Here is a 15928-nt window from a genome sequence, read left to right as displayed (position 1 = left end):
GGCGAACCCTCAGCGGCGGCGAGGCGTTCCACTGGAACCATGGCCGCTAAGTCCGGCAGCGGGGGAGAGACAGGTAAGGTCTTTGCGAACGGTCGACTTCGCGATCTGCTCCTGACGCATCGCTTGATCAATCACCGGTTGACTCAGGTGTTGCCCCGGGGCCATTGGAAGGATGGAGCAGAGGAATCTAGGCACTGCCTCTTCGAGCTGGTGTCTGCTTTTATAGAGGCTAGAAGCCCTTTTGCCTGTGGTTGTAGCAGTGAAGATTTATATTCTGTCTCTCTTAATTTAAAAATAGTTTTGATGCTGTTATTTGTTAGATGAAGTTGTGATAATGCTTCTCTGGTAAAACAAAAAAACGTATTTCCTATGTTTGGCTTACAAGACAGCTTTTCTTGCCTTTCAGTTGTAGGTTTCATATAAGATTTGCTTTACAGATTAAAGCACTCTTATTTAAACTTATATAACTTAATACTTTTAACATCATCTTAATATGACTCACTTGGGTGGGAAAAATCCCAGACGTAAGATACAGACTGGGAGAAGAGCTCCTTGAGAGTAGCCCTGCTGAGGAGGACTTGGGGATTCTGGTGGATGAGAAACTTAACATGAGCCAGCAGTGTGCTCTTGCAGCTCGCAAGGCCAATGGTATCCTGGGCTCCATCAGAAGAGGGGTGGCCAGCAGGGACAGGGAGGTGATTGTTGCTCTCTACTCTGCCCTCGTGAGTGCCCATCTGGAGTACTGTGTCCAGATCTGGGGCCCACAATACAAGAAAGATGCCGAACTGTTGGAGAGGGTTCAGAGGAGGCCACAAAGATGATTAGAGGGCTGGAGCACCTCACCTACGAAGAAAGGCTGAGGGAGCTGGGCTTGTTCAGCTGCCCCTTGTTCAGGGGCAGCTCATTGCAGCCTTCCAGTACCTGAAGGGAGCTTATAAACAGGAGGAGAATCAACTTTTTTAAAGGGTAGATAATGGTGGACCAGGGGGAATGGATTAAAACTAAAGGAGGGAAGGTTTAGATCAGATATTAGGGAGACAGAGAGAGTGGTGAGGTTCTGGAACAGGCTGCCCAGAGAGGTGGTGGATGCCCTGTCCCTGAAGGTGATCAAGGCCAGGTTGGATGGGGCCCCAGGCAACCTTGTGTAGATTCAGGCCTGGAGGTTGTTGGCCCTGCCTGTGGCAAGGGGGTTGGAACTCTGTGATCCTTGGGGTTCCTTCCAACCCAGACCATTCTATGAGTACGCTTTAATTACTATCAGCAAAATAATGGCAAAAATTGATTCTGCACAATATAGAATGAATTGATGTGTAGTCCTGGGAATGTTATTGTTCTTGTCACTAGTTAGTGTTGTAGGAAAATTTGATAGCACAGTAGGAAGTAGGGCAAGATTGCTGTACATCACTCAAAATTTCAATTGATGCTAAACTTGGCATGACAGCTTTGGGTGGCCGAGGGTGAAAGAACAGGTCTTCTTGATTCCAAGGACCTTAGTAGCGTAAAAATTTCTGCCAACAGATTCATCCCAACTCAAAAGTCTGTATGTTTATCAACTTTGCATGATTATTATACTGTGGTGAGAACATGTCATGGATTTTTAAGTATTGGTGTTTTGCTTTTTGCCTTGGGTATTTAATTTGGTGTACCTTATTTTATAAGCCTTTAGGCTCTGTACAGAGCTCAGACTGAATTCACTGTGAAGTGGTAACAGTTGTCTTTTTTATCAAGGAGTTTCAATCTCTTTTTAAAAACCTTCATATGTTTTGAAAGGTGCTGAATGGCAATTTGGAATTGTGGCTTATATGCCATCTGAGAGATATTTGAGGCCTACTCTCATTCATGGATTGCTGTTTCTCTTGTTTCAAGAATATGAAATCAAAGTTCTAAAATGCAGAATGTGTGTCATACGCTTAAGAAGGGATTCTCTAAGCACTACTGTATTTAGCTGTGTGGAATAAATATTTTTTGTGTTCACATGAAGGTTTGCAGAATGAAGTGCTAGTCTCTGGTACTGATCAATTATAAATTGAGCTTTATCTGACTGCTTTTTGTGCTGTCAGCAACCAGCCCTGCAAATAATAATTCATTCACTCCATTGCATGTTTTTGAGATAAGCTACTAAATATATAGAACTTTCATTACCAGAATGTGTTTAATGATTCACTGTCAAAGGTACGTCTGTTGTATCTTTTGTACCTCTGGGCTCTCATGTTTGCAGGCCGCTTTGGCTAGCAAGGGCAGCTACTTTCCCTTTCTAGTTCTTTGGCATCCTTTTGCTATCACCTCCTTTCTACCCCCTCTGTCTTCTTCCTATATCCTCCTATAGCTTAGAACCAGAAAAAGAATCATGGAACATTTATCAAGAAAAATAGGCAAGAAGTTTTTTTAAATAGAAGTGTATGCATTACCTGCTTGGCTTCCCTTTTCTTTCTCTTTACATATCCGTTACAAAGGTGTCACTCAGTTTCTTATACGATAGACAACTTGGAAGAGACCTACAATAATCATGTAGTCCAACTGCCTGACCTATTCAGGACTGACCAAAAATTAAAGCATGCAACTAAGGGCATTTTCCAAATGTCCTTTAAACACTGGCAGGCTTGGGGCATCAACAAACTCTAGGAAGCCTGTTCTGGTGTTTGACCACTCTCAGTAAATGTTTCTTAATGTCTAGGTTAAAGCTCCCATGGTGCAGGTTTCAACTGTTCCCACATGTCCTATCACTGGATCCCAGGGAGAAGAGATCAGCACCTCCTCTGCACTTCCCTTAAGAAGCAGTGGAGAGCAATGAGGTCGCCCGTTAGTCTTGTCTCTAGACAAGCCCGGAATCCTTAGCCACTCATCATAGAACATCCCTTCCAGCCCTTTGACCAGTTTTGTTGCCCTCTTCTGGGTGCATTTAAGGACCTTCATGTCATTTGTAAATGGTGGAGCCCAGGACTGCATGCAGTACTCTGGGGAGATCATACTAATGCTGAATACAGTGGGATAATCACCTCTTTTGACCACGTGGTTTTGCTGTGGTTTTATTAGATCAAAGAACACTCCATGAACAAGTGGAAAGAGCTGTTATTTCTCCCTTTCAGCCTCCTGCTGGTTCATTAATTTGTAGTACAAGTAATCTCTGAAATGCCAATAGACAGACTTAGATGAGTAAGGAAGAGTGATGCCTTTGTTGATGTTCCCAGCTCGGCAGTGTGAAATTTCATAATTCATTATGCTTTGCTTTTATCAGAAAAAGCAAATACTGACAGACTGCCATTTCTTCATTCTTGTCTAGGTTTCTTCAGAATGTACTTGAACGCTCAGATCCATTTATCAGTGAATGTCTCTTGAGCTAAGTTTGTTGAAAATTTATTGAGAACAGCAGGGCTGAGTTCCGAACAAGAGTTAGTAGTCAAACATCCAGCTAATTTAATTGGACACACAATGTGATTTGTTGCACTTAGACTTAATGAATCATTAAAATGTGTTAGTGGGTTTTTTGGGCAGAAATTTCATTTTCTAAATAAAATCAGAAGGAATTAATACACAGTCTTTGTAGGCTTTTCCAAGTCCTATTTTCATTAAAATAATTGTGCTAAATTGAAGAATTTATGAAGCATGCTGTATGCCTTCAAAGCGCTACACTGTTAAATATAACTCTGACTGCCAGTCACATTTATTTAGATAATGGCCCTTGCTGTAGGTATGATTTTTAAACTTTGTGTTATATAGGTCAGAGATTAAATATGTCTCTTGGACAGAATGAAACAGACGAGTCTTTGAGAGCTACCACTGAGCAGGTATGTGAGTTTGGGGATGGGTGTAGTAAGAAATTTTGTGATGAGGTTTGGAGACGATACCTTTGCATACACAGAGCACAGCCCACTTTGATGTGGCCTGGCCTTTCTTTGGGTCTATCACACAACTCTAGAGTTGCTTGTTTTTCCAAGCAGTAGCAGAACAACACTGTTGTAACAGTGAATTCTGGTATTTTTAGTGCATCTTCAGAAGTTTGTCATATGCAGGAGAATCTATCCCTAAAATAATCCTTGTTTTCTACTTTAGTAGACTTTTTCATTCTATAGAGTTCTCTTTTCTAAGAGATTGGTCTTGTGTGAGGATTACCTTTTGTGCTGGGTACTATAAGCCTGTCTGAAAGCCTGTACAGAAACTAGCATCTGCACTTTCCTGATGCCGAGATGCATGGAAACGAACTTAGCTCTTACACAAACTTATGATCGCTCTTTCAAGAGCAAGATGATTCACCCTCAAATGAAATTATGCTTTATATCTGAGCATTTCCACAGGAAAAAAATATATAATTTTTTTTAACTGAACCAGTGCTCAAGGATTTATTTTTTTAACATAAACCAGGAAGCGATCATGTGGGATATTGTGTATGACTACAGTACAGGCAGAACAACAGCTTTGGATAGCATATAAAAATTTAAAACTAAATGCAGTCATGTGCAGGTACTAATATATAAGTGTACCGTTACAGAGAAATGCTCCTGTTGGTATTGGCATGTCAACATCCAGGACAGTGGACCAAAGGTAACTGATTCCAAATGATAAGCTGGATTACTACAAAGTATTCAAAAGAAATTGCCATGTGCTTTTAGAAGTGTAATTATCCAGGTGAACCTGATTGTATGTGCATGTGTTCCCAAATCTGAGAAGTTGTGAATGGAGCTCCTGTAGCAGTTGTTTTTTAGATACTATTCTGATTATTTGTTAAATAAAATACATTGTTTCATAATAATTGCCACTTCTGCCTGTCCTTTCTTGTTAGCTTTATTTGTTATCTCTCCAGACTAATAGAGACGTTTCGGAATTACTGTCTAAAGAAGGATATCCCTGCCTATGGCACAGGGTTGGAACTAGATCATATTTAAGGTCCCTTTCAGCCCAAACCAGTCTGTGGTTCTATGATTGATTCTAATGAAAAATATATTAGGAAGGAAAGATCATGTAGGTAGAAATACATTAGTTTACATAATTTTGTAGGCTGCTTTATTGCCGCATGTGAAAACAGTGATGAAGTCTAGTCTTTGAGCACTTAGGATTCTATAGATGAAATACTAATGTTGTATTAATGGTCATATATAATGTCCCATGTTCTGGTTCTGTTAAATGGAAAATTTCCTGTTAATGAACATACTTTAAAAGTAGTAATTCAGTTTGTTCATTTGATTCTGGTGAATGTCAAGCTTGGAAATAAGTGTCTGTTTCGTTCTTTTCTCTAGATTAATAGTTCTGTAAAACTAGTGAATTATCAGAACAATAAGCATTTACAAAATCTGTTCTAAGCATGTTTTTCAACTTCTTAGGTTATCAACTCTAATCACAGAGTATGGTAAAGACATGGAAGAAATGAATGAACAGCTGCAGCTTTATCAGGTATGGATGTCCCAAACATTTCAGTACTGTGTTCTTGGTGTTTTATAGTGTTAATACCTGGGCGATTAGGTTTTTGTCAATAAATGAAAGTATGCTTGTACCATACTTCACAAAGTTGACAGATTTTTGTGAGATTGTCCAAATTGCAGAGCCTACTGTGTGTTTGGAGAAGTAGTGTTGTGAAGTTCAACATGCATGTTCTATTTTTCTAGATGTTCTGATATGATTGTACATACTTTCCTAGGTGACACTCAGATGAGGCAGCTGTTTCCCCCTTTCCTCACAATTTGATCTTGGCCATGCAGTCCAGCTCAGTCCTGCAAGTGTAGATACACCCAGCCTTCTTCATTCCTAATAATTTTTCCCATTCAAATAATTCTTTAAACGTTTATTATCACAGAAGCTGAGGTGGAGGCAGACTATCCTTATATGAACCACAGAAGCATAAATCTTTGTAATGCTTTGTATGATCACCAAACAGCAAATATGTCTGTTTAGTATTCAAAAGTTGTGGCATACAGAAAGAATTTTTTACTTGTGATCTAAATGCAAATTTTATATTTTGGTTTTGGTTTAATGCACTTAATTCGTTTGATCTGACCACTGTAATGATTCTGCAAATGCAGTCTTCAAGGTTGCCCGATTGCAGAAGGCACTATGGTTTTGTTGTTAACAAAACATTCTATTTGACTCAACTGAAGTTTCTGCTCAGGTAATTCCTACGCTCTTATCTCAAATGCTTACCTCATAAAAGATGAGAATTATCCACTGTGTCCCTAGAAGAACTCAAGTTGTTTAAGAATCAATTTGTAAGACCTGTAAGAATTTGAAAAGATAAGTTTAATGCTCATGACTTCTGAATTTTCAGGTGTAGCAGGACTTAGCAGCTTCAAAATGCAAGTGGCATACTGTGACTTCACTTAGAAAAGAAAGTGGCTTTGATTTACTGCCTTATGCTGAACTAAATTGTCTATCTTCTAAATTGTCTGTATCAATCAGAATTAGAAGATGAAAAAAATACCAACGTTTATGGCACTTAATGAATGCTTACTTCTACATGTTTTTGTGTTAGGCACAAATGAATGAGATGAGACTAAAGATTGAACAAGTCACCAATGAAAATGAAAGGTAAAAAATTGTACTGTCCTGTTGCTACTGCTGGTTTTCTTGATCTCTAAACCATAAAAAGATTTTCTTCTAGGACCTTGAAATCTTCTGAATCTATTTAAGAGTGGAAGATCTCACATTCACAAGCTTACTGTTAGAGTCTTTAAGCACTTAATACAGATTACAGCACCAGGCTTACGAGAACTACATATTGAACTATTTTTAAATGGCTGTTTACAAAGCATAATTTAATGATTTAAATATGACTTTGAAGGAAGTACTATGTACATGTTGAAGGTATATTTCAGTTGTTCAAAAAGAAATACTTTGCACAACTTAGATCTTTGAATTTCAGGCTGCATGCAGAGTTGAAAGATGTTCTTGAGAGTCGACTTGAGGATCTTCCTTTCATACCGATGGGAACTGATATTCCTGATGATGAAGGAATATTGAGAAGCCTTCAAGAACAGCTGACAAATCAAGTGTGTGAGATGAAATATTTGTATTCTTAAGCCCCAGCAGATGAGGAGAAGCTATTCCATTGTGCCTTGGCAAATAAGGGGAAGCTGTTCTGTTTCTTCATTCAGAATTAATTTGTTCTGAGTTCTTGAGAGTGTTTTAAGGCCCTATTGACTTCCTGTAGCTGAAGAAACAAGTATTTATGGTTTCTACTTAAAAACTTGGAGGAGCTTCTCTCCTAGGTTCATATAGGAAGTTCTTAATATTAATTGGTGCATGTAACATTATCTAGGTGCCTCAATTTTTATATTGAATTCCTGATGAGGAAATTACTGAAATGCTTCGTTTAATTCAAGGTTTTAGAGTTACTTGTCATTTATATCACATTACACTGTTTTTGATTAAAGAAGGCAAGGATATGTGGGATGTAGCAAATGATATTTACATCTGAAATACTAAGGAGGCTTTTTTTTAAGCTTATTACAATGTTACATCAATCCTGTTGCATATGGAAGTTAAATTGACAGTTACATTTTAGTATTTGAATATTATGCTTACTGTGGGCCTACATTAAACACCTGTAAAAATTAGAACTGTTAAAAGAATCTGGAAATCTTGCCGTTCACTTGTGGGTGGAATATCAACTTGTAAGCATCTGTTTTTCTGCATATTAACTTGGTGTTTTGTCTATGCAGTTGTAATGTGAGCAGAGGAAAGTACTGAAAACGGCATTTCTTTAAAGTGGAAGTTAAAATTTCACTTTTTAGAGAATGATAGAGGAAGGTAAATGGGCTGTAACAGAATATTGAATTCTAATCATTTTTCTGTAACCTAGGAAAAAGAACAAGCAATAGAACACTGGCAGACTGTGTTAAAGGACCGTGATCAGCTCCAGCAACAGTACAAAGAACGTAAGACTAAAACACAGATTCACATAGCTGAAAGGCAAAAGCAGAAGGTAATTCTCCTTTATAGTTTTGTTAATTTTGGAATGACTTTCTTCAGAGATTCTGTGTCTGTGTAGTTAGACTGAAGTGAGGCGGTTCTACCTGTACTGTTAATTATTTTCCATAGTAGTCTAAAGCTTGAGTGATCAGATGTGATCACGGACTCGTCCACTAAATGTACTGTTAACAATTGGAAAAGTTATTTATTTTAAATATATGGACAGGAACATGAGGAATGCACTATTGGTACATATATGTATGTGTTTGCAGACAAGATATGTATGTGCATATAAATAACTATGTTTGAATTGTATGGTTGGAAGTTCAGTACAGTTCAGCATCTGAAAAAGCTGATAAAGATTTCTGAATTCTAAGGTGTAAGTCTTCTGTGTTTTCTCCTATGTCTGAATCCTGAATTTTGTCTGTAAGGTCACAGTGGGATAGCGGAAAAATTAGTCTCCCTTTCTTGTTGTCATTACTAAAGGAGCCTGTGTAAACAGATAAAATATCAAGTGCGTATTCTTCTACTGCTAGCCTCTGTTTAGAAGCTTGTTTCTCTTTTGTTCCTGGGGAAGGCCTTTCAGGAAATCTTAGTTCAGAAAAGAAATTGGTTTGCTCTGAGAAGCTATATAGATGCTCAGTGTGTGAGGAGTAGATATGCCTGTATGTACCTCACTACAGATATTTTGACATCTGCAAAGAGGTTACAAATTTCTAACACTTGATTTCCACTTTCAAGTACACATTAGGCTCCTGGGTAGACATACAGCTCCCCTATATAACAGAATTTATTTTTTTACTAATTCTTGTTCTTTTGTGATATTAAATCCACCTCAGCAATATGGTTTTTTTTCAAGAAATAGGAAATAGATCTGTACAGCTATTGTGCTCTGTCAGTTTTCATAGTTATTTCACATAATAGTTATGAGGACTCTTACCTGCATGTAGTTCAAACTTATTGCTCCTGTTATTATTTCTTGTGTTGAATTATTAGTTACTGGTATATAAGCATACAGAGTCTTTGATAACTGTTGGAGGGTTTAGGGCTGTCAGATTTCCCTAAATTCTTGGTGGGTTTTAATGCCGTTGTAAAAATAATGATGTTGAGCTGCCTTTTATTCTTAAATGCTACTCCTACAGAAAAAAGACTTCAGTTAAAAGCAAAAGTAAATTAAAACTTTTAATGGAGAAGCAGAAAACAGCTGTCAGGGGAATGGAAATAGGTATGGCCAACTAGGATTAGAATCATAGACTATCCTGAGTTGGAAGAGATCCATAAGGATAATAGAGTCCAACTCCTGGCTCCACACAGGGCCAGCCAAGTCAGAGCATGGGACTGAGAGCATCATCCAGACACTTCTTGAACTCACTCAAGCTTGGTGCTGTGACCACTTCCCTAGGGAGCCTGTTCCAGTACGTGACCACCCTCTCAATAAAGAACCTCTTTCTGATATCCAACCTAATCCTCCCCTGTCTCAACTTCATACTGTTTGCTCGAGTTCTATCACTGGTCACCAGAGAGGAGATCGGGGGCTACCCTTTCAGTCCCCCTAGTCAGGAAGCTATAGACTGTGATGAGGTCTCCCCTCAGCCTTGTCTTCTCCAAGCTGTACAAACCATGGAACTTCAGCCCCTCTTCATAAGACTTCTCCTCCAGACCTTTCACCATGCTTGTTGCCCTCCTGTGGACTCCCTCCAATGTTTTTATGTCCCTCTTGTAATGTGACATTCAAAACCGCTCACAGTACTCAAGGTGAGGCCACACTAGTGCAGTGTAGAGTGGGATTAGATTCTGTGAATTAGAATTGACAGAAAGCAAAGAGTAAAGATGGTATCATTGTAAGGGTTTAAGTAGAGGAGTTGTTGCAGTAGTTTTCTGGCGAATGTTTGGTCTTGAGGCTGTGAAACAACACAACTAGGAGATCTTTCAGCTCAGGGACTTGACTCCTCCTCTCTGTGCTCTGAAGATACTTGGCATGCTGCAGATGATTTAATTAATTTTTTTTGTATGTGTCTTATGCTAGTTTTCCTAGGAACACATCACATTCAGAAGAGGGGAGTCAAACAGTCTTTTTATATGGGTACACAAAATATCTTATATGGTAAAGAGCAAATTCAGTGCAGGCATTTTTTAACTAAGGAGTATGTGTCTGTGCAAATACAATTACTTAACAAAAATGCTTATAGTAACATTGTAGTATGTATGGCTCTTTAAAGGCACTACTCATTATGCTTTCATATTTTGAAAGAAATTGTGTATGAGTTTTAGAAGATGATTGGTAAGTCAAATTCAGATAATTTTTTCCATAGCAAATGTAATTTGCCAGATTACTAGGTTAACAGGTAAAAGCAAGCTAATAAAAATCTATGAAGGCATATTGAATTTCCTGCAGCATGTATATGGTTTTTTTAAAAAATGTTTTCTGTTGTCTATGTAGCTCTCATAATTGTACTTTATGAATATAATGTAAGGAGCTCTGAATTCTCTTTTTAGGGTGAACTGACTGGCTTTCAACAGTTGACTCAGAAACTGCATATAGCCAATGAGAAAGTAGAGTTGGTAAGTAAAACCTGCTGAAAAGTGGCCTAGTAAATTACAGGACTTTTCCCCTACTAGACTCTGAAAGTATAAAAGAAAAGCAAAAAGTCTGTCATACATACCTGGTTGGAAGAGAACTTCTGCCACTCAGCTTTGCAAACTTCTTTAGGGACCAGTCAAAAGTCAAGTAGTAATGGCTTTTTTCCTGAATTCCAAACACCAGGTCAGGGTGGTTGAGAGGTTAACTCATAATATTAGGTGAGCTCTTTCTTCAAGAAGTCGGTGGGAAGCTTACACCAAGGACTTTAGTATGTGGCAAGTGTACTTAGGAGAAATTTATTTAAAATATAACCTCTTACGTAGGCTCTGCCTCGTATTTATTAATTCATAGTTGGGCACAGCTGGCTTCAGTGTCTGTTGTTGACCATTTCAAGGATTATTTCTGAGCTCTAAGGATCTTCTAGTGCTTCACCAATATTCTTAGATTGTGAGACTCCTTAATCTCTAAATTTTAGCCAAGGGCTTCTGAGATTGACAAATAATTTTAATATGATAGAAAAATAAAGGTAATCCTTTTGTTTACATTAACAAAAAAAAATCCCCATTTGGCAAAGTGTATTGCCAAACACATAAAAGTATCATAGGATAAAGTAGTATGCCCTTTCCTGAACTAACAAATTGAAAAATAGGAAGTGAAGAGACAGAAATTGGTCAGGCTTTTATTGTAGTGAAACAGCTGTGTTTCCTGGGTGTGCTCAGTTAGAGTTGCTCAGCATGTTCTGGAAATGGGATTCCGTATTGAGGCAACAGTGTTCATTACTGATGTTAAACTATGTAGAGTAGTGAAAACTGCAGTAAACTGCAGAAATTTGCAGGAATATCTCAAGATGTTGAGCCTCTAAATTTTATCTGATGTTTCATTGGTATTAATAAAAGAAAAATAATGCATGTGGGCAAGAAGGAGCTTTTACTTTGGGTATGGTATGCTGTGATGGCCTGAAATGAACTGCTGGCTGTCAGAATACATCATTTAGAAGTAGGAAGTGCCTGAAAACAATTCTTAACAGTAGTCAAAAAAGCAAGAAGAATGTGTTGTATACTACAGAAATGCCCTGTAACAATTCTAAACATATAGCATTTTCAGTACAATAAGGAACATGTTACAAGCTTCCTTACTTTGCAGAACAATCAACAGTTCCTGAAAACTATATCACTACAGAATGCGGAACTAGAGCAGCTACGAAAACAACTAAGGTATAAACCAGACATTTTTAAAAATTATTTAGTATCTTTTCTATAGCTTTTTGTAACCTGCTGCTGTATCACTGGCCTTGTTTGTGCTGCAAACTGACTTGATGTGTGCATCGTATGTGTTAGTTAATGTTGTTTGGTTCAGCTGTTTCCCAAAATAATCATCATTGGATCTTTGAGTAAAAAGGAACAAAGTCACAACAAAACTGACTCTGGAGATAAGTTTCTATTAGCATACAATTTGTTCAAAATTTTGTTGCACTGTTCCTTATCATGCCTAAAAGTTGAATGTTCAAAGTAGTCTCAAGTTTAAATGTTCTTAACAAAATTTCCATTTGCTGTTTCTCAGTAAAGTGCTCTAACCCATGGGCACTGTTGAGTTTAGAGGTAAGAGAAGTGTTAATTATATTCATGAAGTATATCAAGGAAAATGAAGAAAAAAAGCTTCAACAACTTCATCATTATTTGTATTTATGGCTGTAGTTAGGTCAGTGCCAGTTTACTCTGTTACCTGTCTGAATTAGTGATGGTTGAGGTCAACCCATTATTTAATTTCAGCAAATAGTGGATTCATAGACTGACAATGAAAAGGAATGGCTTTGTTACCATACTCCTATTTTGTATAACAGTACCTAAAGCTTTTAAAAATAAACCTTTAAGTTTATAAAATTAAATGTATATAATGTACTTAAATTTCAGGTTAATCATTAAATTTTCCTTAGATTTTAGTGATTTTTTTTTTATTACTGGCTGGTTTTTAAATACTGAAAGTATGAATTTAGACTTCCATCTAAGTATCCAAAGGGCTAGAGTGGTGATCTTCATTCTCATTTTCAGAACACTGTCTTTCTGATTTAGTATGTTCATGTTGGGGAAGACCGCGCCATGCGTGTCTTAAATCAATCAAAGCAGCTAATTGTCTGCCATTAATCAATGGACAAACAGTAGCTTCTACGTTAATGATCAGTATTAGTACTATACAGGTAGACTGTGATATGAGGCATTTGCAGTATATTAATAAATACACACAAATCTATAAATAGCCTTCTGTAATTGATCCACGAAGTAATGATCTCTCGCACTCTTTCCTGTTAGACCTTACGTAGGTTCACACACCCTCTCTCACAGGAAGCATGGATTAAAAGTGTGTGCACATGTGCACAGATGCTCTATTTTTGGGAAGTACTTGTTGTCCCATCTGCAACACCCCTCCTGCTGAAGGTGTAGGTGCTCCAGCTTTATGGTTACTTAGGCTGCTTCCTGAAGTCTGCTAGTTGTGCCCTGCTGAGGAAGCAGCCCTGGAGTTCCCATACACAAGCCTGATTCCTTGGTCCCCGTTTAGTATTTCATTTGTGCTGTCAGTTGGCTGCAGGCTGTTCCTGGTTGTAATGGAGTTGGGGTTTTTTTCCTTATAATAATTGAAATGTAATTCATAGGCTGCTTTCCTTTTACAGGCAAGCCAAAACAGATGAGCAGGAAGCAAACACTAAGGTTGTTGAAATGGTCAGATTGACAAAGAAGCTTCAAGGCCAATTGGAGAGGAAGGTATTCTTGACAAAGCAATAATTTTCTATTGAAATTGAATGGCTAATCAGTCATCTGAATGCTGACATTAAATTATGTGTAAGTTGTTCTCTAACTGGTTTAATGTTAGTATATCTTTATTTTGTTCAAGGAAGTTCAGATGATGTCTGGGTAATAGATATATTCTTTCTAGGAAGAAGAGGCGATATCAGCCCACCAAAGAGAAATAGCATCTGAGAAACACCTGCAAGAAATGCAGTGTAATATAAAAGAATTAGAAAAAAGGTAAAGAGAGCTCATTGGGTGTTAACAGGATATATGAACATTAGATAAAGTACTATCTTCTTTTAGTATCTGGCTTTTATTCTAAACAGTTCTGTTTTTACAAACTTTTTCTTGTCTGTTCTATCCTGCAACCTTTCAGAACAACTTCCTAGTTCATTTTCTTTAAAATGACATAATGGGCTACTTGATGTTCTTGACTGTAGAGAAGAAATGAGCTATATATTTTTCATTCCAGCATATAAATTCTAGTTACTCAAGTCTGATTAGCTTAGGTGGAAGTCCAAAGAAAAGTATTCATGCACAAATTTGAAAATGTTTATTAAAACTAGCTGGTTTTTGAAGTGTTAAGTACGGTTTAGTTTCAGGTCTTTGGCAATCTTTATACAAAAAAGATTTATTTAATAAAACTGTTAAAAGTACACTTTGTAGCAATAAATGCTAGGAACAAAAGTAGTGAAATTTTAATTCCAACACTACCTACTGGAAGATCTAGGACTCAGTCAGGTTCTTTCGTGGGGGTTATTCTTTCTCCCCCACTTCACAGTCTAAGGCTATCACAGTTACCTGAGCACAGTGATTTTGATTCAAGTATTGTGAATCATTGTTGAGTTATTAACATTAGTCAAAAGACCTGATAATTAAGAATAATTGATAAACTTATTGAAATAATTGTGTGACTATTCATCTTCCCGTCTTAGTCGCAGCCTTGTGAGCATGATTAGGAGGCTATTCAATATCTCACATAATTACTAGGGAACCAATCTTGTGACTCTGTGTTCAAGCACTGCCTTGAGTTGTGCAGACTTGTGTGGCTACCCCTACTTGATGAATATCACTTGCCTAAGGATTGTGCAGGCTGTAAGCTTATTTTAGAATGTCTAAAGGAATTAGTTAATTTTATTATTTTCTGTGGGGTTTTGGTTGTGCAAAGATTGGGGGTGGGTTTTCTTGTGTTTTATTACAAACATGTAATAAATGCTTGAAAAGGCAACTCCAGTGTTGCCAAAAGTGCTGACTATGGATAATTGTAGCTGTGCACTTTATTGAACCAGCAGCATTTGTAGAACTTCCTTAGACTTGTTTTGAGGATACCTCTGAGACTCTTGCCCTTTCTCATACCTGCCAATACTGACAATCATAATTAAACAGTAAGAATTTCTGAGCTGTTGCAAAATTACCAGTCCTGTTCTAATGGTATAGCTGCAACTTCATTGCCCACATCCAATTATTCCATTTTCTCCACAGAGGAAAACTTTATTCCTTCTGGGGTTGTTCTATTCTGGTTTAATATAGAACATGTTCAGTGATGTGTCCCAGGCTAGCAACATTCTTGTAAGGATCTTCTGAGATTAGATAGCTGAGTTAACTCCTTTAATTCTGTTTCTTACCAGGACTCAATAATATTAAGCTCAAAGACTCTGTCCAAAACCAAGCAGAAATCTAGGAATGAAGTTTTGGCAATTTAGGAATAAATACTCCTATTTGCTTTGTTTGAAAGTTTTACTGTCTTAAGCATCTTATTGTTAAAGTGCAGTATAATTATTACTCTCTTGCAGATTTTCTGTTACTCTCAAAGATGCTGAACAGCTGAGAACAGAAAGAACAGCCCTGGAGAAACAAATTGGAGAGCTTCAGGCAAAGTGTGTTAATATAGAAAGGGAGAAATATGATGCTGTTGAAAAAGTGAAAGATTGCATACAGTTCTTAGAAGAAGCTAACTTACAAAAAAATCAGGTAAGGCAATGGATAATTGATAATTCTCAGATACTAGAATATTTTCATTGTTTACAGCTGTGAAGTCCCTGATTATGTATTCTGAGAGGCATACATGCATACACAACCAAGCTTCTTTTATGTCTGTGTTGTAGTTTTACGTGGCTGGGTTCTGGTGGAAAGGGGTAGTTGCAGGGGTGGCTGCCCCACGCTGGAGCAGGTGGAGAAATACAGGAGATACTGTGACCTGCATTGGAGCAAGCCCCTGCCAGCACTTGCAGCCCATGGAGAGAGACAGAGACACAGAGATGAGTGAGAGTGATCCATGCCAGAGCAGGTTTCCTGGAGGAGGGGGGAGCTCGTGACCCTGTGGAGGACCAGGCTGGAGCAGTTTCAGCTTGAGTGACTGAGAGAAGTTGTATGATTTATGACTGTGCCCCATAGAAGTGACCCACGCCGGGGCAGCTGGTGAAGACTTGAAGCTCTGTGGGAAAGGAGTCATGTTGGAGAAGTTCATGAAGGACTGTCTCCTGTGGGTGGGACCCCACGGTGCAGCAGGGGAAGGGTGTGAGGAATGAATGCCCCCCTGGCTAAGAAGGAAACCAACTTCTGAGGAACTGACTATGATAATACTGAACTTGAACCTGAATTTTCCAAAAATTTTTATAGAGTTTCTTACCAAATACTTTTGAACAAATTGGGCTGTTGCAAAAAAGGA

At 38.0% G+C, this 15928-nt stretch overlaps 1 protein-coding gene across 1 annotated transcript in view; it reads left to right on the top strand.

The window, feature by feature from the left end:
* Positions 1-39: 39 nt before the first annotated feature.
* Positions 40-15928, top strand: part of SCLT1 (sodium channel and clathrin linker 1) — a gene marked incomplete at its 5' end in the record, with an annotated part of 37025 nt that continues 21136 nt past the window's right edge. Inside the window, 12 exons of the mRNA XM_084263246.1 lie at positions 40-250; positions 3718-3785; positions 4487-4539; positions 5316-5385; positions 6458-6513; positions 6848-6974; positions 7787-7909; positions 10393-10458; positions 11621-11691; positions 13143-13233; positions 13406-13497; positions 15054-15231. Of these exons, the coding sequence (XP_084119372.1) occupies positions 40-250; positions 3718-3785; positions 4487-4539; positions 5316-5385; positions 6458-6513; positions 6848-6974; positions 7787-7909; positions 10393-10458; positions 11621-11691; positions 13143-13233; positions 13406-13497; positions 15054-15231 (1206 nt within the window). The remainder of the gene's footprint in view (positions 251-3717; positions 3786-4486; positions 4540-5315; positions 5386-6457; positions 6514-6847; positions 6975-7786; positions 7910-10392; positions 10459-11620; positions 11692-13142; positions 13234-13405; positions 13498-15053; positions 15232-15928) is intronic.

The sequence above is a fragment of the Gallinula chloropus genome (genome assembly GCF_964237585.1).
Source record: "Gallinula chloropus genome assembly, chromosome: 4".
In the NCBI taxonomy this organism is placed as follows: domain Eukaryota; kingdom Metazoa; phylum Chordata; class Aves; order Gruiformes; family Rallidae; genus Gallinula; species Gallinula chloropus.
The sequence above is the reverse complement of the archived record's forward strand: the minus strand, read 5'-3'. Positions and strand labels throughout refer to the sequence as shown.